The 27,492-nt window shown below is 37.7% G+C and overlaps 1 protein-coding gene across 1 annotated transcript; it reads right to left on the reverse strand.

Moving 5' to 3' along the window:
• Positions 1-20,408: 20,408 nt before the first annotated feature.
• LOC141388089 (lamin-C-like) lies at positions 20,409-25,829 on the reverse strand. Its single transcript, XM_073958135.1, has 2 exons — positions 23,280-25,829; positions 20,409-20,447 (listed from the first exon to the last, which is right to left on the reverse strand). The coding sequence occupies exons 1-2, from the start codon at positions 25,098-25,100 to the stop codon at positions 20,409-20,411; spliced, it is 1,860 nt and encodes a 619-aa protein (XP_073814236.1). The 5' UTR covers positions 25,101-25,829.
• Positions 25,830-27,492: the final 1,663 nt, after the last annotated feature.

The raw sequence follows: 27,492 nt of genomic DNA on the forward strand, positions 1-27,492 counted from the left end.
CCCAATTAAAGACAATTTAATTTATGTTGTCGTGTGTCATTATACCCTCAGCATTAATGCTAACGAGGGTATATACACTTTCATACGGGCAAAATGTGCCTCATCGAAATAATGGTTTTAGACCCCAAGTATGTTTGGACGAAATGTGTTACAGACAATTTGGAGTTGATTTAGCCATGTCCATCCGTCTGTCTGTCTGGCTGGCTGGTGCGCACGATAACTCTCGAACGGAGCAACCGATTCGGTTCAAAGTATGGCTTTCGTAATATTTTGCACAATCTTAGTTTAAGTTCGAAGATGGGTTATATCGGTCCACACCTTCCGGTACCTCCCCCACAAAAGTTCGAAAATGTTTGGAAAATTTGTGCGCACGATAACTCTTGAAGGGAGTAATCGATTTGGCCCACACTTTGTACATCATGTTCTACTAGACTTAGATGAAGTTTAAATATAGACTCAATCGGTCCACTCCTTCGGGTACCTCCCACACAAAATTTCGGAAAAGTTCAGTTTAGGACCTCCTCTCGAAAAGCTTTGATTTTTGTTGTAGCAACTTGTATTCGCTGTCCCCCATGCGACGGTACAAGTTTCATAAGGGGCAAGTCCATACTTCCTGAGAAAATAGCCTGAAAGGTGCAAAAAACCCCTATGACATCGTGTGTAGTGGTTGGAGCGCAAGATAAATCTCGAACGGATCTGCCAATTCGGTCTAAAATTTGGCCTTCGTAATATTTTGTTCAAACATAATTTAAGTTCGAAGATAAACCATGTCGGCCCTCTCCTTCAGGTACCTCCCCCACAAAAGTTCGAAAGTGTTCGGAAAAAATATGCGCCCGATAACTCTTGAAGGGAGTGACTGATGTAATCCATATTCTGCACATCCAGATATAGATCAGGTTCGAATATGGACTATATTTGTGCACTCCTTTGGGTACCTCCAACACAAAGTTTCGGATAAGTTCACTTTAAGACCTGCTCTCGAATCACTTTGATTTTTGTTGAAGCGATTTGCATTCGCACCTCCATTACGACGGTAAAAGTTTTTTTCAGGAGCAGGTCCATATTTCTTGGGAAACATCCCGAAAGGTGTAAAAAGCCCAATGTCACCATATGTGACTCTCCAACTGTTCTACCGATTTGGTGCAACATTTGGTCCTTGTCATATTTTATCTAAACTTGGTTTAATAAGGGCAATAGCGGTCTCCAACTTCCGGTACTTCTCCCCAATATTTAAAAAATGCCACTAAAATGTTAGGACGATATCACTTGAATGGTGCAACCAATTTGGTTCAAACTTTGGATCTCCTAATATTTTGTCAAAATTTAGTTTAACTTCTAAAATGGCCCAAATCGGTCCTCCCTAAGGGTACCTCCCCCACAAAAGTTCAACATTTGTGTTAATTCCTAATCCACATTTTTGTCGGCAAGTTCAAATGTGGAAAAAGGACCACAAAATTCTGAAAAGACGCTAAATTCATTCTATCTGTCCGTAGATGAAAGTTTCAATTCACATTGGCTGGGGTATACCTCTGTCGGCAAAGCCGACTGACACTTGTTTACTTGTTTTTTTATTAAATTATAAAATTTAATATGTTTACAAATTTTATCTTATATGAGTAATACTTAGCTCCCATATTTCCGTCAGTCAACATTTTCTTCGAACTTTGCCACACCGTACTTCTTACCCCAGCCGACTGAAGGGCGATCTACATACATATCCTTATTTATGGATTCTGCAAAAAGAAACTATGATATATCAATTTTGTAACTTGCCACTAATATTTTCTAAAATCTTACAGAGCTTCATATTGAGATTTTCAAACCTCTGCTTTGACTTCATCCTAAATACACGAATTTAAATAATTATTGCAATTATTTTAAATGTAATTTTATCTACTTATTCTATCTTACCCTTTGCTAGTTATTGCACAATAAATAAAAACAGTTAAGTTCGAGACGCGGTTTACGAATTTCATATTATTATTACAATTTTTGAAATTTCGTCAACGCATCGTCAATGAAAACGTCATCGAAGAGTCGATTTTCTACTGGGTTGTTTCGTTTGAGAAAATAAAATGTGTCGGTATTTGGAATTATTTTATATATGTAATTGATTTCTTCAAAATAATGAATGAAACCGCCTTTAAAACGTGTCTAAAAAATTTTTATTTTGTTTCAAGAATGTGTTGCATAAATTTGATTTAAGATTTTCGGTGTTATTCTCGAGTTTATGTTCTACACGACAGCTGCAAACCAAGTGAGTGATTTTGACATTCTTTTTCATGAAAAGAGAGTCCTTTTAAAATACATAAAACCAAATTTACATGGAAAAGTGTACGTTTATGTGTTATTTCGTATGGCTTGTTGGTCGCATAGATTTTCGTTTCGAAGGTGGTAATATGAACAGAAAATGCTTTCTTTCCACTTCGGGAGCGCAAGAAACCTTTCGGACGACATACATAAACAGGGGTATTACTGTCTTATGTTCACTTCTTAGGAAACAAAATAAATGTCTGGCTTTTTGTTTAAGGTTATTCCTCTTCCACAAACAACAATTCTAAGATGTTTTCAGTTCGTATAGAAAACCAAAGGAATTATCGTCATTCATAGTGGTGAAAGAGTAAAATAATAAAGAAACACCATTACTGGCACTCTAATTTATGTTAAAACTCGTGAGATACGACTCTTCTGTTTGTGAATCAAAGACATGGCATTGTGTCCAGATGGAATAGTGTTCTTTGTTTACTACGTCTCAGCATCTTGTTGAGGAAGGAATGATGGGCATTGTTTGTTTGGTATTTTTCACTATACCAAATATTTTACATTTGAAAATTTTGGTAAAAAAAAATTGCAGCTACAAAACCAAACAATACCCTGATCACAGAATGGTGGCGAATCGTAGACAACGCATGTTTTCTAAATAGTGTACAATATATACAAGTCTGTATTAATACCGGCTATGTTTACTTCCTTTTCTTGTTTGTGCGTACATATGTTCATGTATATACATACTTATTTATTATTGTAGTTTTCCTTATTCCGTTCAACTCCGTTGGGGCTGCATCTCACAATACAACGTGCATTAGCAAGTCTGTGGCCTGTTTGCTTTCCATTTGACATCAACAATATGTTGCAATTTCAAAATTGCAATATGTGTCCCAAGAATAAAATAATATGAATAATACAGATACACATACATACATATATTTAATGAATTTTCTTTACAGTTGCGTTCTTCTTAGGGGTTTAGACAACGTGTTCGAATATGATATAAACATATTATGCAACTAAAAACTGTATAATGTACGAGTAGAACACTTAAATCTGAGGGTACATTGACATGATTCTGACATATACAAAGTAATGTTAGCATTATCTGAGTCCGTGTAACAATTCTTGACCCGTTATTCAAACGTTGAAATTTTCACAGCAGGCAGACCCATTCAATTGGTTTAGCAAGTTTGCGCTTAATCCTATATATATCCAAACTACTAGTAGCCCTCGAATAATAATGAAATAAAAGCCGATGTACATAGGAAAACCTTCAAACTTTTCACAATTGGTCAAGATGGCTCATTATACCCTACAGCACTGGGTGAGGAGAGTAACACATCGCAATAAAGGTAGTAGGCTAACAATATGGAAGAAAATACCGGTTCAAAAGTTGAAAATGCAAATCCATTCGTAACAAGTGAGCAAAGGCTGTAGTCGGGACGGGTCGAACCCTACAACACTACCCCTGCGCATAAGCTTTTAACTGCTAAACATTTATTTAGGGAACATTGTCCGACTATCACCAAACTCAATATGTTTCTACCCTTCTGGGGCACCAAAATTTCCGAGCGTTTTACCCCTTAAAAAAACTTGTACCATCGTAAAGTGGACAGAAAATACATGTTGTTGCAAAAAATTAAAGCGATTCGAGAGCTGGTCTTAAACTGCACTTTTCCGAAAATGTGTGTGGGAGGCACCCGAAAGAGTGGGTTGATATGGTCCATATTTTAACCTTATTTAAGTCTAGTAGATATAAATTACGATATGCAAAGTATGGACGGAATCGGTTGCTGCTTCCGAAAATTATAGTTCGCAACATTTTAGCTAAATGTTTTGAACTTTTACAGGGGCGTACCCGAAGAAGTGGGAAGATATGGCTTATCTTCGAACTTGTTCTAAGTTTGAACAAAATATTGCGAGAACCAAATTTCGGTTTCGGTCGTAGGGGGTTTTTAAAACTTCGGGTTATTTTCTTAGGAAGTATGGACTTGCCCCGGATAAAATTTGTACTGCCGTAATAGAGGCAGCAAATTCATGTTGTTACAGCAAATCAAATAAAATCGATTCGAGAGCAGGTCTTAAACTGAACTTTTCCGAAAATTTGTGTGGTGGGCCGAAGGAGTGGACCAATAGAGGCCATATTGGAACCTCATCTATGTCTGGTAAAAAGTTCACAATGTGTAAAGTATAGACGAAATCGGTTACTTCCTTTAAGAGTTATCGCTCGCACAATTTGTCCAAACATTTTCTAACTTTTGTGGGGGAGGTACCTGAAGGAGTGGACCGATATGGACAATCTTCGAACTTAGACTAAGTTTGGACCGAATATTACGAAAGCCAAATTTTGGATCAAATCAGTTAATCCGTTCGAGAGTTATCTTTCGCTCCAGCCAGCCAGACGCACAGACGGACGGACATTGCTAAATCGACTCCAAATTGCCTGAAACAGATTTCGTCCAAACATGCTCGGGGCCTAAAACCACTATTTCAATGAGGCACATTTTGCCCGTATGAAACTAAATAAAAAATAAAATAAAAAATATGGAAAATTGGATGCATTACGGACTATTTTTTTCAAGAATATGTAAGATTTCAATGAAATGGAAATCTCTTAGTAGAAACCAGTATTTTTTTGCTTTATGGAAGGCGTTCATGAAATGCAGAAATTTGAACCTTGGCACTATTCCTATAATACAGTAATTTTTTTCTGTGTATGAGTACGAAGGCACAGAGCATGTGTGTTCGACTAAAAATCCGAGGGTTGTGTGTTCAACGCTCACCGCTGGCCGGGTACTTTTGTTAAACAAAGCAAAGAACAGTGGTGGAGCACATGCAAGCACATTTAAGCGTTTATACAACCGTTAATGTTCGTACGCGTGGCCAAGTGTGTAGTCAAATCATGTAGCAAAATCAAATCCAGCAAAAAGCGGAATGAAATATAATAACAATATGATGTGTGTTGAAATCGAAAGCAAATCCCACCTCAAATATTCCAAAAATAGAACTTATGTTTTTTTAGCTTCTTTTTCAACTTCTAGTGGTCGTAGAATAACTAGTTATTCTGTGCGACACGCCTTTGTTGGGTTACTAGGGAGTTTTGTAAGTAGTTACGCCTACCAAAAGGTACTATAAAAATACATTATTTTGGTAGAATTTTCTTGCTGGGATCAGCCGATTCGGTCCAAAAGTTGGCCTTCGTAAGCTTAGTATCACCTAAAATTTTGTCCAAATGTAGTTTAACTTCAAAAATTGTCCATATCGGTCATCACGTTAGGGTACTACATCCACCACCAACGTTCACCATTTTTGTTTAAGTACAGTTTAGTATCGTTCGAAGATCTTTTGGACAGTTTTAAAGATGCTAGTCCTTGATGTCCAGCGATGTTTGGTTTTTCGTGGCGAAGTCCATGATTTCTGACACAGTGCTCCAAAACCTCTAAGTTATGCGGTGACCAACTGAAATGTCTGGTGGGCGCGATATCTATTGAAAACAAATTATCCACCAAATTAAGATCCTCTTCCAAATTGGGCTATGCCGATCCATTCCTTCAGGTACCTCCTTCGCAACAGTTTTGAAATGTACGTCCAAAAAGTGCCACAAAATCTGAAACCCCTAAAACATAATTATGTATCGGGTAAAAGGATTTTGGTTGCTTAGCCGTATTTAATTCGATATTGTCCATGAGAGTATATCTCTGTCGACAAAGTCTACTGATACTTTTTTACTTTGTTTTTTTTTTTTAAGATAGAGCTTTCTAATTTGGTACATAAGTTCTATTACTGCTTGGATATTTGGTATTGCAAATGGGATATCTCGGTAAACGTTTTGATATAAAAAATGTTGCAGTAGCACCCGATTTTCGATATTTAGAAGGTTTTAGCTTCATTATCACACCGAAATGGCTGAAAGTTGTTACTTGGTCTTCGTTGGGGGTATAAAACATTTCCCCAGAATTTTGTCGGTAAATGCCACGCCTTCAGACAGCCTCCATAGAAGGGTACTTCCCGATTTCCATTATTTTGAAGATTGTGGCCTCAATATTCCACCGAAATGACAGGAATTTGGTATTAAGACTTCATTTGGGGTATAAACATTTACATATGAAATTTGTCGGTATATGTCTACGCCTTCATACATCACCCATACGCCGGTACCTCCCGATTTTTGGCATTTGGAATATTGTGTCCTCAATATTCCTCCGAAATGGCTGAAATTTGGTATTTAGTCTTTGTTGTGGCATAAAACTTTCCCCCAGAAATTTATTGGTATAGGTCCACGCCTTAATATAGCCCCCATAGGACTGTACCTCCCGATTTTTCGTATTTTGAAGGTTATGCCTGGCCACAATAATCTATCGAAATGACTGAAATTTGGTATTTCATGGAACGGTATCTCCCGACTTTTGGTATTTTAAAAGGTGTGGCTTCAATATTCCACCGAAATGGCTGAAATTTGGTATTTAGTCCCCCCACAAATTTTTCGGTACAGGTCCACGCCTTCATATTGCACCCATGGAACGGTATCTCCCGATTTTTGGTATTTTGAAGGTTATGACCATAACATCCCACCGAAATAGCTGAAATTTGGTGAAATATTGGAAATATTTCGGAAGAGAATTATCAGTATAGGTTCGTATATACCCCATAGATTTCAATATTGTTTTAAATTTTAGCGATATTATCTTACCGAAATATCGGAAATTGTGTATTTAGTTTTTTTTTTGAGTCTAACTATTTTCCGCCAGAAATTTGTCGGTATATAACGACGGAATTTGGGTATTTTGAACGTTAGCCAGATTGTTTTACCGAAATTGCAGAAATTTGGTATTTCGTCTTCTTCATAAATGAAAGGAACGAAATTGTTAAATTTAACTTTAATACAACTCGTGGTGGAGGGTGTAACAAGTTCACGCCGGACGAAAATAACGCCGTTCTTACTTGTTTTTTAACGATTTTGGTTCAATATCTCAGGATCTTTTGTATGTGAAGAACTGCACCGATATAGCCCATATTCCATCTTGATATTTGTCTTAGGAAATTTTATGATGTGTAGACATCGGATTTTGCATATTTGTAATTTTTTAATAATAAAGATACGAAGATTCTGATTGGACCAAAATTCGTTTCAAAGAAATCTAAATTCAATGGCAGGGTCATATTTTGTATTTATTTTGCATATTTGCATATTTTGCATATACACAAAATATGCAAAAAATATGCAAAATATGCAAAAAATATGCAAAAAATATGCAAAATATGCAAAAAATATGCAGAATATGCAAAAAATATGCAAAATATGCAAACAGTTTTTGGCCGAAAATCGTCATGAAAGTCGTAAAATTGACAATTAATGTTGGGAAAAATCATCAAAGTGTCCTAAATTAAAATTGTTGGCCGTTTAACGTCGCTTTTTTAGCAGATTATTATGCTATTGAGACCCCTTACCACAGTGTGGATATAAAAACATGGTTATATGTATATTGTAATGCCGTTTTTTTTATTATCAACCTACTAAAATATAAAATTTGTTAAATTGTCAAATATTTTATTTAAAATTCAATATTTTCTTTGTCTTAATTTGTTGCATTAGTGTGGCATTAACTCAAAGGGAAATTGTTTAGTTTGGTTAGATTTTAAGATTGTTAAAGTTTGTGAAACGGTTAAAACTATTTGCCCGTGCTATGCATTAAATGCCATACTATTCTTAATATTTCTTGCCGAACAACGAAATACGTAAGTAGTACTGAATTCAAGATAATAAAGTCATTGTCCCGAAAACGCCTTAGGGTGAAAATGGAGTCTATTGTGAAAAAACCCTTTTTACAGTGTTTTATTTAACTTGTTTTGGTGTCTGTTTAGTTCAAATCTAGTAACTTATTTTCCGCATAGTTGTAGTTGACCAATGAACTAAAACTTTGCACACTTTTCAGACTTGGAGCCCCCATATAGCGGTACCACCCGATAAAAGTATAAGGATTCTGTTTACATTTTTAGGCCGAATTGGCTATAAATGCCGAAAAGTTAAAAATAAAAAATAGTTAAAAAAATAAGTTACAGTGTTTTATTTATAAATGCACTTAAAACTAGAAAATAATTTTTAATAATTAAATCTCTCAAATAAAACGCTTGCATTTGAATTAAAAATTGTGGCAATATTAAACGGCAAGCGTTTTATTTGAGGAAATCCATCTTTAAAAATTATGTTCTAGTTTAAATTGCTTTTATAAATAAAACTTTGTAACTTCATTTAACTATTTTTTATTTCTTCCTATATTATAAATTTTTGCGAATGAAAACAAATGTCTTTTACATTTTGTTCATATTTAAATTTATTTAAGGGATTTTGGAGACATCTGGGTAAAGATGACTTGGTGATGAACTCGACTCCTTGCTCTGCTATGTCGTTCACACCTTTCAAGTTGTTTAACATCCTTTACCCTTCTTGGTAATTGATGTTCTGCGGTCAAGTTGCAGGATCTTTTCCAAGAAATTCGGAGTTAATGCTTAATCTCTTGAACAAGAGGTAAGTATACCCTATAATTACGCCTGGTAGACTTTTTCTGGAAATTTCGGCAGTTGTTCTTTTGTTAGTTTGGCTTTTTCCATCTTCTTCTGCTTTGGCTCTTCGCATTTGGCTCTTTACGGTGGTTTGCACTATCAGATCAGGCCAACAAGTTCAGGACTAAGATGCCACAGATGATTTATCATTTTGTTATTTCCTTTATCGTATTTCAATAAATCTTCAATCCGGTTTAGGTCTTTTTTGGACCTACAAATATTTCTGAATTTCGTATTCACTATTTGTTGTATTTAACTCAATCTATTGCCTCTAATCCTTTTCAACCTATTGATTATGTTTACCCAATCCATCCAATATTATATCTACATAAACATTATCTTGTTCATTATACGTTTTGTAAAATCAATAACCCACACTCTCATTTATAACACTCAGTTGTTGTCGTTTAATACAAAATAAATAAACAATATAAAAAACGTTCTGGGCGCGTTAAACCAGGCTCGAAAGATGAAAACACAAAGTGCTTCTACGACCTCTTGTTCTTGGGAAGTCAGCTGGGAAGTAGTCTTAAAACATTCTCGCCTACATCGAACTTGGACTTCTCAATCGCAGACTATTCTTATAGAAATCGCTTGAATATGTTTGGTTGATGTCCGGATGTGCTGCCAAACTTGCAGTCAAAAATCCCTCTCAACAATACTTCTTATAAGTCTGTACGCAGGTACAGAAGCTCTCGACTTAACATCTGCTCAAGCTGGTAAGACCCCATTATTCTAGGCATTCGTACACTGCTAAGTCTTGTTTCTCCCCTGAGCTACTGTCAGTTTCAGGAACGCCCAGGAGTTGTTTTTTACCCCCATAGCAGATGATACCAGAACAGCAACCCGTTCTTTCTGCACTGTTTTGGGAATACCTGGTAATAGTTTTCCATGCCAGTGCACGCAAATAGCCTTGTTTTGGGGTATCTTCCTTGAAGTTGTTGCGAGTATTTTTCACTGTTTATTCTCCGGAATAAACGGATAAAGCTTCTAAAGATTTTATAGTTGTTGCGGTCCTCTCCGAGAGCTTCTACTGTAGATAAAATGATACAACTAACGTTCCTATAGGACACTTTACAGGGATCCAGCAGCAATGACATTTTCATGGTTAGGAGTTCTAGTTGAAGCCGCGCTTGATCATTTTCGGGACAGATGGTTCTTCAGATTCTGCGAAGCGTTTAGCATTAAAAGAAGACCTAGACCTCATTGAAAATCTGTTGAAATACGAAAACACAGACAGAAAAGGAAATAAAAAAATGATAAATCGCCTGTGATATCTTAGTCCTGAACTTGTTGGCTTGGCATTGTTTGATCCGACAGTGCAAAACACCGTAAAGAATCAAATGGCGACAAATATCTTAACAAAGCGAAGATGGAAACTTCTCCGGAAATAGAAAAGAACAACTGTTCGAAATTCATAAAAAAGTCACATTAACTCCGAGTCGAGCTCACCACAGATTACAACCAATTAATTACAAAGGACGAACAATTAAAACAATGCGTTCTCCAAGTAGTCGGCTATACCCAGATAGGCTCCATTTTCGCCCTAAGGCGTACGTAGTCACGTTAATCGGGACACTGGCTTTCTATCTCGAATTCAGTAATACTTACGCATTTTGTTTTTGAATAAAAAGAAAACAGAGTGGCCTTTAATTTAATGTATAATACGGGCAAATAGCTTTAACCGTTCCACAGATTGGGTCGCCGAGAGAGACGAGATTTTCATAACTTCGAGTCTCCAGTAGCACGTGTTCACTTATTCCAATGGTGCTCAATTGGCAATCTTACATCTATATAAAATCTAATCTAAGTAAACAGCTGAGGCGGCACCCCCGCCTTAAAAAAATCCGACATCGATTTCTTCCCTTTGTGTTAAAACCAGCCTAAAGCTAAAAATTTAGACAAAGAAAATATTGAATTTACATAAAATGATTGATATTTTATCAAATTTAATATTTTTGCATAGTTTAACAATAAAAAATAGTATTACAATCAATGAACGGAAACAAACAAAACGATTCCCGTACCAATCACACAAAGCCACAAACTTTTCAGCTTCTCTGTATCGTTTTATTCTCACAACCAAAACAAAAACACAAACTTTTCAATGTAAAAAGATGGAAACTGTACGATTGCTGTAATGTAACTTCGGCTATGCTTTGCCGAGTTGTTTCATTCACCACCGAAACGACAAGTATTTTTGGGAAACGTTTGCCGTGCGTATTGTCAATGGCACACTCAGACACACACACACACATGTGATTGCTTAACAACCCTATAAGTAGACAGCGGAATTTTATGCAACCCCTATTTTTGGTCCGATTCATGTCAAATTTTGGGACTGGGCATATTTTTGGCTTCTGATTACATTGCAATCGAAACATATGACATATGCAAAATTATGCAAAATGCATAAATTTTTGCATATGCAAAATTTATGCATTTTACATATTTTCTTATGCAACAAATATTTCAATAATAGGTACAAAAATGTCTATGTGTACAATTTTTCTGTTTAAAATTCTCTTCAGACAAGTCAATAAAATAGAGAAATGTATAACCACAGCCACAACCTTCAAAATACCGAAAATCGGGAGGTATCGTTCTATGGGGGCTATATGAAGGCCTGAACCTAAGCCCACAAATTTTAGGTGGAAAGTTTTATACCCCCAACGAAGACTTAATACCGAATTTCAGCCATTTTGGAGGGATATTGAGGGCACATCCTTCAAAATACCAGAAATCGGGAGGTACCGTTCTATGGGGGCTATATGAAGACGTGGACCTATACCAACAAATTTCAGGTGAAAAGTTTTATACCCACAACGAAGACAAAATGATAAATTTCAGCCATTTCGGTGGGATATTGAGGCCACAACCTTCAAAATACCGAAAATCGGGCGGTACCATTCTATGGGGGCTATATGAAGACGTGGACCAACACCAATAAATTTCAGTTGGAAAGTTGTATACCCACAACGAAGACTTAATACCGAATTTCAGCCATTTCGGGTGAATATTGAGGGCACATCCTTCAAAATACCACAAATTCTGAGGTACCGTTCTACGGGGGCTATATGAAGACGTGGACCTATACCGAAAAAATTCTGGGAGAAAGTTTAATACTGCAAATGAAGACTAAGTACTAAATTTCAGCCATTTCGGTGCAATATTAAGGCCACAACCTTCAAAATGCCAAAAATCGGGAGGTACCGTTCTATGGGGGCTATATGAAGATGTGGACCTATACCGTCAAATTTCAGGTGGAAAGTTTTATACCCACAACGAAGACAAAATGCCAAATTTCAGTCATTGCGGTAGGATATTGAGGCCACAACCTTAAAAATACCGAAAATCGGGAGGTACCATTCTATGGGGGCTATATGAAGACGTGGACCTATGCCGACAAATTTCAGGTGGAATGTTTTATACCCCCAACGAAGACTAAATACCAATTTTCAGTCATTTCGGTGGGATATTAAGGCTAAAATTTTAAAAATACCGAATATCGGTAGGTACCGTTCTATGGGGCCTATATGAAGACGTGGACCTATGCGGACAGATTTCAGTTCTAAAGTTGCATACCCCTAACGAAGACTTAATACCAAATTTCCGCCATTTTGGTAGGATATTTTGACCACAAATCCTTGAATATATTTTTGCATATGGTTTTGCATATGCTTTTTTTATGCAGATATGTACAAATATGTCAAAATATGCACGATATGCAGAATATGCAAAATATGCAAAAATTTCTGGGCCTAATTCGTTTTAATTTGTAATAAAACGAGTTTCTGTCTAATCAGATTTTCTCTACGACCATCCTAACCATATATGCATTTGCATAGGATTCCGCAGTCTACCTATAAGTTAGCATCAGCATACCACAGTGAACACAGTGAATTTTATCAACCACCAAACGTTTTTGATTTATTCACATGTGTTTAGTACTATTCCGTTTTCTATCTGCTCTTGTGGAGTTGAGTACTTTTCGCTTTTCGTTTTGTTCGTACTCACGAATGTAAACAAAACAAAACTAAACAGCGAGCTCGGCCAACGTGGGTTATGTTTCGTTTTGTATTGTTCCTATGGAAAATACGAAACGAAACGATTGGAAATGTTATTTAAAGTATTTTTACGTACGCTGATTACAATACCATATACCTTACACCACACCGTCGTAATAGGCATCAACAACATAATAATCTGCTAAAAAATCGACGTTAAATGGCTAACAGTCTTAATTTAGGACACTTTAAAGCTTTTTTGATGACTTTAATTGTAAATTTTACGACTTTCATGACGATTTTCGGGCAAAAACTGTTTGCATATTTTGCATATTTTTTGCATATTCTGCATATTTTTTTTGCATATTTTGCATATTTTTTGCATATTTTGCATATTTTTTTTTGCATATTTTGCATATTTTTTGCATATTTTGCATATTTTTTGGCATATTTTTTGCATATATTTTGCATATTTTTTGCATATTTTTGATATGACCCCAAATATCGAAAAATTGACCCTTAAAACGCCTAGATCCAAAATTTGAGTCCAATCAGATAAGAAATAAAAAACATGCAAAAATCCGATGTCTAATGATGTGCAATATTTGGACCAAATCAATTACCGTTACTCGCACCATTTTAGCATTTCTTAACTTTTGTGGGGCTACCCAAGGAATGGACCGATAATGCCCATTTTCGAACTTAAACTCAGTTAGGTAGAAATATTAGGATGTTCAAAATTTACAAAAATTTGGACCCAAAGCCAGAACGGACGGACAAGGCTAAATTGACTCACAATTGCCTCAGCCTAATGGCTGATTGTATAAAAAATCGCGGCGAACTTGTTTCGACTTTATGGAAGCGGTACCTGAAGGAGTGGATCGATGCTTACATTCGAACTTTATCTAAGATTCGTAGAAATATTACGATATACTCAGTTTGGACCAACGCAGTATCCAGTTCGAAAGTAGTCGAGCGCACCAGCTGCCACTACACATGATGACCGTAGAGGTTTTTACAGCTTTTGGACCATTTTCTCAAGCAGTAAACCCATGACCCTGAAAAAACTTGTACCGTCGCACAGTGTCCGATTTTCCGAAAAACCTGTCCAAAATTCTAAAAATGAATGGATTTTGACCTTACCTTTGGTTCTTATGTTTTTCGGGCCGCTGATTACATTTTTGATATTATTTAACCCTCAGGCGGTCTTTTAAGGGGTCTTTTTGGTCCCTCCTCCTATAAAATGTGATCTTATCGGATTCTTCGCCATCAATTTTTACTATATGTCCTAGAATACACCAAAACTCTATATCTTACCTTAACTCCAGAAATATGCAAATTAGAAAAACATTTTAGGGTTAATGTCGTACTTCATCAAAGTTTTGGCAAAATTGTCATACAAAGTATCATTTTAGAAGAATGGCGTCAAAGACAAAAATGTTCTCAGCCAAATTTCACTATAACTCACCAAAGAAATGAAATCTCTGTTTGCATTTCATACCAAGGAAATATCGGTATCAATTTTGACAAAAAACCAAGAAACTTAAAAAGGGGTGCAAGCTTCCACAATTTCTATAGTTTTGGAAATATTTGAGTTAAGATCACTTGGAATCCCTGCACTTTAGGTGTATAATGTCTTTGGCAACTCTACTGACAAGAATGCAAGGAATATTTGTCTTAAAAATATTAACCCTCGTGCGAGTCATAAAAGGGGTACTTTTGGTCCCTTTTTCCACAAATCTTTAAAATCTCCTATAAAATGTGGTCGGATCAGATCAAAATATTCTAGAAATTTGTTCGCCATAAAAATTTACTATAGGTCTTAAAATATATTAAAACTCTAAATTATGCCCAAACGCCACAAAGTGACCCTATACTATATTCTGACATTCTGAATGAAAGAAAATCTGTATATACCTGCAAGACAAAATATCACAATAAAACGAAAAGTGCAAATATGTGCAGGATGTTTCGATAGAAATTGGTAAAAACCCCTTCCTTTTTTTATGAAATGATAAATTACGCGGCCCAACTCGATCTTACTCACAACTATTTTCATAATTTATTGTGAAAATTGATCTTGAAAAAAATTAACAAGTACGGACATCAATTATTAAAGAACGCACAATTCATTGGCGACACTGAACATCTTAAATACGTTTCACATACATTTCATTACAATTACAAAAAGAAAATATTTAATAACCGGAAGATACCAAGCAACGGTCCTGACCGGTTTTAACATGACAAAGCCCAGGATTTATCTTGGTCCCTCTTTCATCTTAAGTGGACACTGACTTCTTGTGGTGTCACCTGGGGAACTGCCTTTAACACCCGTTAAAGGTAGTGAGCTAACATGTGCCGCGCGTTCACCCATAAGAACGTTAAAAACTTGGGTTTGGGCGTCGGGTTAGTAACCCCCCCCCCCCCCCCCAAGAAAAAACATCCTACTATGAAAAAACGAAAGAAAAGAAAAACAACCCCCTCTAAAGTTGACGAACCCCGCAAACGTTTTAAGGACCATGATCTGCGAATCTGCACCTGGAATGTTCGCACTCTTTATAGAGAAGGTGCAGTCTTCGCATTGGCAGACGTACTTGAAAAGTACAAGCCATCGTATTTCCTGTATGGCAGTAATATCGGCCTTGTACTTTGGGAAAGGCGTCACAACAACACCTAAAGGTGACGCACTGTATTATAGCTGTCATGACGTAAAGCATGAGTTTGGTTGCGGATTTGTAGTTAGTCGGAGACTAAAACATCTGGTATCCAGCTTCACTCCAGTGAATGAAAGACTTGCTGCAATTCGAATAAAAGCTAAATTCTTCAACATCAGCTTTATTTTCGCTCATGGTCCCACTGAAGAAAAGGACGAACAGACCAAAGATATATTTTACGAGCGCTTAGAAGAAACATATGACAGTTGCCCTGCCCATGACATTAAAATCATTCTAGGCTATTTTAATGCCAAAATTGGAAAGGAGAATATCTTTGGCCCAACATTTGGGAAATTCGGCCTCCACAGTGAAACGTCTGACAGTGGTATGAGACTGATAGACTTTGCAGCTGCTAAAAACATGGTAGTTAGCAGTACCAGATTTAATCATCTCGATATTCATAAGGGCACCTGGCTGTCTCCAGATCAGAAAACAAGAAATCAAATTGATCATGTTGTGATAGATGGAAGACATTCATCGATCGTGTTGGATGTACGATCGTTCCGAGGCGCAAACATTGATTCGGACCACTACCTTGTTGCAGCAAAGGTACGCACCCGCTTAAACGTAGCAAACAAAGTACGTTGCAATCACAACAGATAGCCACAGGATATTCCACTCAACTAGCCCAATTGCTTAATCAAAGCACTCCTCATCCCGATAATATATCAGCGCAATGGCAATGGCAGCATGGAGTGGGCAATCCACTCCATGCAAACAGCCGCAAAATCCATACTTGGATACCAGACGCCTCCACCAAGGAATCCATGGTATGATCAGGAGTGTCGTGCTGCCACCGAAGAGAAAAATGCGGCTTATAGGGCTACTATACAATCCGTAGCAACGCGTAGCGCACGAGAGAGATACTGGGAGAAAAGGAGAGAGGAGAAACGTCTTTTCCGCAGGAAAAAGAGAGAGATGGAAAAGCGGGAGGGTGAAAAAATCGAGATGTACAGGAGCCAGAATGAAGTCCGAAAATTCTACCAAAGAGTCAAGCATCAAACTGATGGCTTTGGTACAGGCACATCCTCCTGTAGAGACCAGCAAGGTAATTTTGTAACTGATACAGATAGTGTACTCAGGATATGGAAAGAACATTTTTCAAAACTGTTGGTATCCAATAGCATCGAAGACGACGAAGATACCACAGTCCCAATCCCAGAAGATGCTATTGAATGTATACCGCCCAGCCAAGATGAGGTAAAGACAGCAATAAATCGGCTGAAGAATAATAAGGCAGCAGGAGCCGATGGCTTACCAGCCGAGCTGTTCAAAACCGGAGGCGACACGCTGATAAGGTGTATTCATCAGCTAGTTAGCACCATCTGGCAGGAAGAACGAGTACCCGACGATTGGAACCTGAGTATCCTGTGCCCCGTCCACAAGAAGGGAGATAAGACTGTATGCTCTAACTATAGGGGCATAAGTCTACTCCCTATTGCCTACAAGATCTTGTCAGGGATATTGTGCGAACGACTAAAGCCTATGGTCAACGAGATAATTGGACCATACCAATGCGGCTTTAGACCTGGCAAGTCCACCATTGACCAGATATTTACCCTGCGGCAAATCCTGGAGAAGACCCAAGAGATGCAGATCGACACCTACCACCTTTTTGTCGATTATAAAGCAGCCTTCGACAGCCCGCTGTGTTCAAAGGTATTCCAAGCCATGTCTGAATTTGGTATACCCGCAAAGCTCATCCGGCTTTGCAGAATGACTTTAACTGACACGAGGTCCTCAGTTAAAATAGGAAAGAACCTCTCCGAAGAGTTTGGTACCAAAAGAGGTTTCAGACAAGGAGACAGCCTTTCGTGTGATCTCTTTAACATCCTGCTGGAAAAGGTTATACGAGAGGCAAACGTCAAAAGAAGTGGCACAATCTACACCAATAGTCACATGTTACTTGCTTATGCTGATGATATAGACATCATAGGCCGATCAGTAAAAGAAGTAACTGATACCTTTATGAAGGTCGAAGGAGAATCTGCTAAAGTGGGTCTGGCGGTAAACGGTGAGAAGACCAAGTTGATGGTGTCGACGCGCAATGCGTCCATTGAGCTCGACCGACTGTGGAAGTTGGTTCCTATAATATTGAGGTAGTAAAAGACTTCGTCTACCTCGGCACCTCCGTAAACATAACAAACGACATCAGTTGTGAAATAAAAAGAAGAATTATATTGGCCAACAGATGCTACTTTGGTTAAGTAAGCAGTTCAAAAACAAAGCCACATCTCGTCAAACAAAAATAACGCTCTACAAAACACTGATACTACCCGTGCTGATGTATGGCTCCGAAGCCTTGGTACTTGCGCAAGCAGACATGGCAGTGCTTGGTGTGTTTGAGAGAAAAATTCTTCGAAAGATCTACGGACCAATCTGCGTTGACGGTGAATATCGACGTCGCATGAACCACGAGCTGTATCTGCATACAACGACATCAATATTGTTAAACGTATCGAGATGCAGCGATTGCGTTGGCTAGGCCATATCATAAGAATGAGCGATGATGACCCCGCTAAAAAGGTGTATAAACACGGACCGCTTGGCGGTGCACGCAGAATTGGCAGGCCAAGGAATAGATGGCGCAAACAAGTGGATAATGAGATGAAAAAGCGCGGTATTCCAGAAAGCGAAGCAACAAATAGAGAGAATTGGAGATCTTTTCTTAGTTCGGCCTATAGAACAAATGTTCTGTAATGGGCCAGCTAAGTAAGTAAGTAAGTTGTTTATTTTGCATATTATCATAGATTTATAAACAACTTAAATATTGAAAAAAAAAATAAAAAATAAAATTCCAAATAGGGTCACTTCGACCTGCTTTTATACCCACTTATTAAACAAGAAATGTATATATTTTTCATAACTACACGCACTGGGATCCTATAAACCATATCTGACCCTTTTTAGTGTAAATTGATAAATTTTTTTCGATTTTTGGCCAGGTTTTTTGGAAAATCGGACACTGTGCGTCGTAAGGGAAACAGCGAATACTAGTTGTTGCAAAAAATCAAAGATAGTCGAAAGCATGTCTTAAACTGCACTTTACCGATATAGTCCACATTCGAAATATGTCTTATAGAAATATTACGATGTCCAAATCTGGACCAAATCGCTTACTGCCTTCAAAAGTTATTGTGTCCACCATTTCTGCGAAATAAAAGGCTTCTGCACAGGGGTAGTAGTGCAGGGTAAATGGTCGACCCCGTCCGGCTATAGTTTTATCTTACTTGTTTTCATCTAACCCCGTTTATTATTTAGTCTTCAAATAAATACTTATGCAGAAAGTAATTATGTCCATGTCACACACACACTACGAAACATTTACCTGTCTTGCATTACAATTTTTAGGCTAAGTGACAAGAAAGTGTCAATAAGTTGAACTTAATAGACATTTAATTGTTTTGACATTTCAGTTATTAACATTTAGTTATTAAGTATTAATGTTGGTGGTTTGAATACAAATTTCGACTGAACACCACATGCATATGTTGCAGACAATATTCAATCTATTGTCTCACACAGTTTGAAACATTATCTCAAAAACAAACAAGAAATAAAATTCTTCTCATATAAGTTTTTGCAAATGAAATATGTTATGAAGGTGTATTAATGTATGTTCAAATGTATTTGTTATAAAGTATTCAATAATAAGTTTTCATTTTTGTTTGTTCAATTCATATTTGCTCCGACTTATTTGCTTGACTGCACTTTGAAAGAGAGTTTTGTTCTGGAATTGAATTGAAAACGCTGACAAACATATTGACACAAGAAGAAAGTTTTCAATAAAAACGTATCATCTTCTTGTTCTTCTTCTCATTTTTTTCTCTCCGTGTGTTTTGCATTTGACAACAGATGTGAAACGTGAGTGTCATACAAATTTTTGTTAAAACAATTGTTACAAGGACAACAAGTCTATTAGCAAAAGGAAACGAAACGAACGAGAATATTTGCGATGTGATTTGAATAAATTTTAAAGTTGATTAAAATGACAACAACTTGCATGAATGTGCATGTGTGTTTGTGTGTGTGTGTGTGTCTGCGTAAATTGCCATATAATTAATTCTATTAACTGGAAGTTGACAGATTGACCTTCAATGAACAATTAGTTAATATTTTCAAAATCAGAATTATTAATTTGTGTAAAAAATTAAATGACAACATAATAATCACGGAATGTGAATGTGAATGTAAAGGCACATAAAGAACGTGCTTATGTCGTCGGTGTCATGCTTAAGCGTTCCACACTCCATTTTAGACTTTTTGAGATATAGGTGGTTTCTAGGGTTTTCGTTTATGCTCTTTTAGAATAGAAATATCTGCTCTAGTTTCCGAGATATCTACATTTTGACGAGGAAGCATACGTTTTTTCCAGGTATAAAATTAATATTTTAATAACCTACATGTTTAAAAATGCATTTAAAAAATCAGAATTTTAATTTTCGATTTAGAATTTATTGAGACAAATATGTGGTGTTTTTATACCCTCCACCATAGTATGGAGGGGGATATTAAATTTTTTATTCCGTTTGTAATTAATTGAATTGTAACTGAATTGATTGAGCTACTAGTAGCCTGTTTATATTATATTTTTTGCAGGATTAACCTTCTTAATGAGGATTTATTTGACGTATACGCAAAGGATTTGACATTTAAACCCAGTGGGCTTGTTAAATCAGTGTATATATATATAAGCGTACTATTACTTTAAATAGATAACATCGTTTTTTTAATTTCTGAAAAATATTTATTTTGAAAACGGATACTGCCATGGATACGAACAATAAAAATATAAATAAATTCAAAAGAATTTCTTTTGAAATTACCAAAAGGCTTACATACCCACATACATTCAGAAACAAGCCAATAACAGTGGCAGCATGCCGGCAACCTGGAAAATATAGAAAGACACACAAATGAATAAATGTAGAAATAGAAACCGAAAAGGAAAAGTAAACTGAAAACAAATCGAATAAAAGAAAATTTACATTCGGTGCTAAATCATGCAAATGCATAGATTCTAAGAGAGCTGCTCTGGAGCAGATTTGCAAATGAATGCTTGACTGCCCGCTTCAATGATTGTTTTTTTAGCCCCATATCAATGGATGGCAAATGGGTACAGTAGGGAAGTGCACTATTCCCCTAGTGGTTGCTACTTCTAAAAAAAGAAATACCTACAGACATACATTCATATGCACATATAAAATAATGAAACACAGAGACCGCAACAAAACCTTTTGAACTGAAATTGTCTAGAATATTTATCTGTGGGGCTGCCATAATGGTGGCAATAACACCAGCAGCCAAAGAAGAGATGAAGCAAAAGAAAATATGTATTTGTTTTGCGGAAATGTATTTTTCTTTTGTAGCAAAAGTGTTTGCTTTGTATCAAATACACGTAATGGTTGTGGTGCTGGTAGACTCGGTTGCAGCTACTTCCTTTTTCTTCTATTTTTTTCATGCCCTGTAATTTCTTTGTGAGTTTAGTTTTCTATAGATTTTTTTTTTATTTGGAAAATATCTGAGTATGTTTAAATGTTCGTATGACTTTGTTTTTTCTCTCTCTCGTTTTTTTTCTAGTTTGGTTTGCATTGAACAAGAAAAAAATATACAAAACTATATTTTTAGGTAGGTTATGTAAATAAAACGTAAATGTCTTTGATACAAAAAGTTAAATGAAGGTAAATAAGTTGCCTTTGTATTGTTAAGTTATTCCTGTAACAAATTTTGAGGAAATGTGAAAATGAAAGGAATAGGAAATTGTATTACATTTTTAAAGGGAAGGAAGAACGGAAATTGTTATAAAAAATTAAACATTTTACGATACCAACCGTGAAAGGGGGATCGTCATATTTCATTCAGTGGTCGATTGCAAGGACGTCAAATTGATCAACGGTTTTCCATAAACTTGCCATTGTTGGTAACCCTGCAAAGTTATAAGACAATGTAAGATAAATCTTACTTATTACCATCGAAAATCATGCCACGAACCTGTCAATATCAACTGAAGTTTTGCATGTTATATATAAATTTTTGTAAAAAATGCGATTGTTGACTGCTAATCCGAAGGCACAGTGGAACATTTGACCCGAAGGCCCTGTTTATGTATCAGATACCACAACTTAAAGGGAGCCCTGAGAAATAATTTCTAACATAATGACACCGAGGTGCAAGTTGGCGAATTTATAACAGCGTTTTGTTCCAACCCGTGTAGCTAACTCCCAGCAGTAGTGAGTTCCCAATTAACCCCCGTCCCTGCAAGCAAACCCTATCGAGGAAGTGACTTAGGCGTGTCGTCCAGGGCGATGAAAACAGTAGCGGCGATGGTAACAGAAGTAACCCTGAAGTCACCTTCGTTGTGAAGAAATGAACCACGCCGGCGTGTCATCTTGGAAGTCAATCCAGCGACACTTCTAGAAGATCATTTCTACGATAATTCTAGAAATTAAAAAAAAATATTTATTTTCTATTTATTTTTATTTAAATTTTTTATTTTAATTTTTTTTTATTTTTCTTCTCTTTTAGAGAAATTATTCTTTGCAATGTTCTGTTGCCTGACTTCAGAGCGCAAAGCGAGTATGCTTACCACTGCAACAAGCCTCATATAATTATCAGATAGAAAACGTTCTATATTTGTTCAAATGTGTTGAATCATTAAATAAATGTAAACAATCGCCTTGGTAGTTACTCAGAAGTCACTCCGAAGTGTCGGCATATGCGATAAAACGTAATCACAATAAGGCTATAGAAATTGTTTGTGTAATTCACCGACGATCTTCCTTGGCGTGTCTCGGGAGTGAACTCTTAGGCGAGGGAGTGCGAAACTCACTTCCATTTGCTGGCAAGGGTTTGTGAAATACTTGAGTGAAGTCTTGGTAGTAGTTGTTGTCTTATGTTGTTGTTGTTGTAACAGTGTTTTTGTTATGTTTATTTGTTCGTTCCTCTGTTCAATCTGGCTCTGGGTCTTTCTCCAGTTCCAGAAAAGTGGCTGCTTCGATGGGATGTAGCCACAGATCCACTGCAGTTAGATAGGTAGGTTTGGCGGGGCAGTTAAAAAGGTGTTGTGTGTCGTGCGGGCCCATGCCGCATACTTGGCAGATGATGAGGCGACTCCTAGCCTCATCACTACAATGCAGCCCAAGAAAACCTAAGGAAAACCCAAGAACGAAAACACGCGGGTGATGTATCTTCTTCGATGGTTCGAAAGAAACTCAAATTTTATTTACTATTCTACAAAATATTTACAACTCTTAAAACTAACACACACAGACAATACATTTAGTAATGTACGCTGTGTACATAAATACATCATGCACACCACGCACACACTGCGTTGCGGGTGATAAGAAACATACACTATTTTATTACCGACCCTTTCTATTTATGGCCGACATCTGTTATGTGTAAAGATAGCACATTGGTGCGTTGACTAAAATCTACCTGACACCATTAAAAACAATTCTATAAAATTGTCCATACTCCCCGCCGTGAAAAGATCCTAATCTTTTAACAATTGTATGTATTAGTATCTTATCTTTTACAAACTAAATTTTTTTTAGTAATATTGCAATTACATTTAATTTTGTAACTGCTGAAGGCATTACTTATATTCTAAAACTAATTATATGAATGCAACAATTATTATAACTTAATTCTAGGTGATGGCACCCAACACCTTCAGCAACCAGCTCGGACGGGGACTTCTTTTCCATTGCTTAATTACGTGGTAAATCCATTTTCTTCGTAGAGGATAACCTGAAACATTGCTAGCGTCAGCTCTGGTTGTGCGATAACCGGTAACTTCTTCATTGGCATTAAACATCGATGCCTTTTTGCTAGCGCCACCTTGTATTTCTTGTGACTTCATAACCATGTGGATCGGAGGTTCATCTGTTGCACTAACTCTCAATTTGTTGATATCACCCTCAATGGTGCCTGAGCGATGGAAATTGACGTCATTCTCTTTGTCATTGGCATTAGTTTTAAATTGGACACCACCGATATGTACTTCTTTAGTACCTTTCTTCAGTACCATTTCTTCAAAATCACTTTGGGAAATTTCGATGTGATCTTTCTCCCTGCTGGGTTGACTCATATCTTCTACGTCACACAGTAATTTGTTGTACATAGCACTTTCTTCTTGTAGTTGTTGTTGTGCCATTCCATTTCGTAGACGTCGCAATTCATCTTCCAGATTTACTACCTCAGCAGCATGGCATGTCCGTTCCTGTTGGATCAATTCCTCCAAATCACGATTACGGGTATTCAATGCAGCATTTGTAGCTTCCAACTCATTAATGCGACTATTCAAGCTATGATTGGCTTCTGCTTGAAGACTATTAATCTCTTGTGGGTACATCATTTCAAGTTTGCGCATTTGTTCTTCGTGTTGTTCACGCAACTGTTGTAACACTGCACTGATTTCAGCTTGGTGGCGAGAATGTATTTCATCAATTTCTCGCAAATGACTTTGCTCCTTAAACGTGAGTTCTTCGCGTAGTCTCTGAATGCGGTTTTGCAAATCCGTACGGATCATGGATTCAGCGTTTAAATATTTACGAGCTTCGTCCAATTGTTGTCGTAGACACTCCGATTCTTTCTGCACTTCACAAAGATTTTCCACAGCCTTTTCCTTTTCAGCATAAGCAGCATTGTATTTGACGGTAACGTCAGTGACCTGTGACTCATACATGCGAGCCTTTTCTTCAGCAAGTCGGCAGTCCTTGATTTGTTGATCCAATTTGGACTTAAATTGCTCATTTTCTTCACGTAATCGATTTGTTTCACTTTTTAATTTTCGCGAAACATCCTCGCACGCGTTTTCATTCTCAGTTTTCGAGCTCCTAACAACTTCCTGTGTAGGCCCTAAACTACCTGAGAACTGTGCCTCATAATTTATGTTCACCTTTTTTGGTGCTACTCTTGAAATGTTCCCACTTCTTACTATTTGGTAACAAATTTGCAGATAATGGTAATGACTTGTGTAGTCACCCTCTATCCCTACTACCTCCAAATATCGCACGTAATGTGACAATAATGACTGATAACTCTTTTCTAAGTCTTTTGTTCTTGAGAAAAGAGCTTTTCTAATCTCCCCCCAAAAATCAAAAGAAGCATCTACTAAATTAATTGTTTCCCTAATATTTGGCGGTCCTGTTTGGAGCAGTCCGGATTTCTTTCCACACTGTTCTGATGAACTTAAGCTGTTCACCTCAGCTATAAAGTCTACATTATGTAGACGTGGCACTTCTATAGGCACAAACAACCCCATAGCTTCCATGTTTTCCTCTATGCTTTTAACGGCATATTGCACTCCCACAGCGAATATGCAATGATCGTATGGTACTTTTTCCATACGTCGGAGCTCCCTTTCGTTACCTAAAAAGTCCGTTCTTGCTTCCGCGAAAGAACTAACTATTTTGGAACACTTTTCCTTAATTTCCTTGGCTACACTTGTTTGAGCAATTTTGCATATTTGCAAATCAATGGACACTATATACTCGCCCAACATCCTTTGATGTTGGATGAATTCTTCAAAATTCATTTTTTCGAGATACACTTCTTGTCGCTTTATTTATTTTTAGATATAAAATTGGCCTTACACACTCTTTGCTTTGAGTGTGCGCCTTTTATACAGACGGATAACCTAACGAGGTTTCTTTTTAACCTACGTGCCTACCTCGTCTCTAAAATAGTGAATAAATCCGCCGCAGTATTCTTTTACACTACGCGAACTATCACTTTATACCGACTAAGCCTAACATAGTCACTTTTTAACTACGCGCCTAATACTTTTTGCACTACAACACTTCACTAAAATGCTAGCCTTTCACGTCACTACTACTACGCGATCTATTTCGTGTCTATACTACACACGAAATAATCACTTTGGGGTCACCAAATGATGAGGCGACTCCTAGCCTCATCACTACAATGCAGCCCAAGAAAACCTAAGGAAAAACCCAAGAACGAAAACACGCGGGTGATGTATCTTCTTCGATGGTTCGAAAGAAACTCAAATTTTATTTACTATTCTACAAAATATTTACAACTCTTAAAACTAACACACACAGACAATACATTTAGTAATGTACGCTGTGTACATAAATACATCATGCACACCACGCACACACTGCGTTGCGGGTGATAAGAAACATACACTATTTTATTACCGACCCTTTCTATTTATGGCCGACATCTGTTATGTGTAAAGATAGCACATTGGTGCGTTGACTAAAATCTACCTGACACCATTAAAAACAATTCTATAAAATTGTCCAGCAGATGTTTTGCACGGCGCGATCGATTTCCGCCCAATACGAATTTAGGCGACTGCAATATCCCGAGCGTAGTTGAGCCAAAACTACTCTGGTTTGTCGTGGCAGCTGACGCTCCTCAGCTGCGATAGATGGAGGATGTACTCCGAGTACTTTATTCACACTATAATTGCTTAAGGCCTTGGCAACTGCGTCCGTGTAAATGCTATTCAATCCTGCTTGATATGCTTGTTGATCTAGGGGTTCTCTCCTGTATCGTTGGACCTCTCCCTCTAGAGCATGGATATCCTTCCTGATCTCCCTGAATGGACCGGGCCTACCCACAAGATGGTGATTGGGATGGCTCACACGATAACATCCAAGCAGGTACTGCAATGAAAGCATCTCATTATGTTGCTTTACAGGAAGAATTTTTGCCTCCTCATGTAGATGGTCCACTGAAGATTTGAGGAGGCACACTGTCGCTGTTCTCAGGGCGGCATTCTGGCAAGTTTGAATCTTTTTCCAGTTCGAATCACACAATCTCGGGGACCAGACTGGAGCCGCATAGCTTACCACAGACCGACCTATCGCGTTATACGTGACCAACAAGGTTTCTTTATCTGCACCCCAAGTGCTGCCGGCCAGGGACTTGAGGACCTTGTTCCAACTTTTCAACTTGTCGCAGATAGCTGTGGCGTGTGCGCACGACGTGAATGTAGTGTCGAATGTGACCCCTAAAATTTTAGGGCAGTTTGTGGTCGGAATTCTGTTACCGTCGACCACGACATTCAACTCACGTCCAAACTGCGCTGTCCATGTGGTGTACAGAGTGACTGTAGATTTTGTAGGGGAAATCTGCATATTCCTCGAATGGAAAAAGGTGGTAAGATCAGTTAAATAGTTGTTCAGTCTCTCACAAATGTCATCAGGATAGGTACCCGACGCCAGGATCGTGCAATCATCCGCATACGTCACGATCTCAATGCCGTCTGGAGGGGGTGGAATACAGGACAGTTCCGGAGATATCACCCCACCTTGGGGAACTCCCTGTTTCACTCTACGGGGTTTGGACTTCTTATTCCTGAATTCCACGTACGACTGGCTAGCGACAAGTTGAAGACTTTGGTGAGATACTCGACTCCCGGCTCATCCAGCTGCTTCAACATTACCATGGAGATTCCATCAGGGCCCAACGCTTTGGATGATTTAGCGTTCCTGATGGCATTGGCAACATCATCCATTGTAAATTGTGGTGGTTCATACTCGGCAGGAAGAGATCTGATGCGACGCAATACTCTTCTCTTCGCCCTGTCACTCTCGGGATGCTCGACAAACTGTCGATTGAAATTACTTGCGCACCTCTTTGGGTCAGTCAACGTAACGTCGCCAAACGTGACTGAGGTCCTATCTTCCCTTCTTCCAGGGTTCGAGAGTGACTTAACCGTTGCCCACAATTCACCTATACCGGCTCCAATGTTCCAGCTCTTCAGATGATTTAACCATTTGTTCCGCTTATGCTCGCCCACCAGCCTGTTAACTTCCAGTGTCAGCTCCCTGACTCTGGGGTCATTGGGGTTGATACGACGAAGCTCATCACGCTTGTTTGCTAATCCCGTCGCCTCTACTGGGAAATTTGGTCTTACTTCGGGTATTCGACCAGCAGGGATATGGCGAGCG

This window comes from Musca autumnalis, unplaced genomic scaffold (assembly GCF_047663935.1).
Source record: "Musca autumnalis isolate F117 unplaced genomic scaffold, ASM4766393v1 scaffold_517, whole genome shotgun sequence".
Taxonomy (NCBI): domain Eukaryota; kingdom Metazoa; phylum Arthropoda; class Insecta; order Diptera; family Muscidae; genus Musca; species Musca autumnalis.

Bases quoted from the DNA above. Each gene is read 5' to 3' on its own strand.
- LOC141388089 (XM_073958135.1), bottom strand. From the start codon at position 25,100: ATGAATTTTGAAGAATTCATCCAACATCAAAGGATGTTGGGCGAGTAT. The intron at 20,448-23,279 runs GTAATTAAGCAA...TATATTTTCCAG, and splicing joins GAAGAAAATGGATTTACCAC to GTTGCCGGCATGCTGCCACT.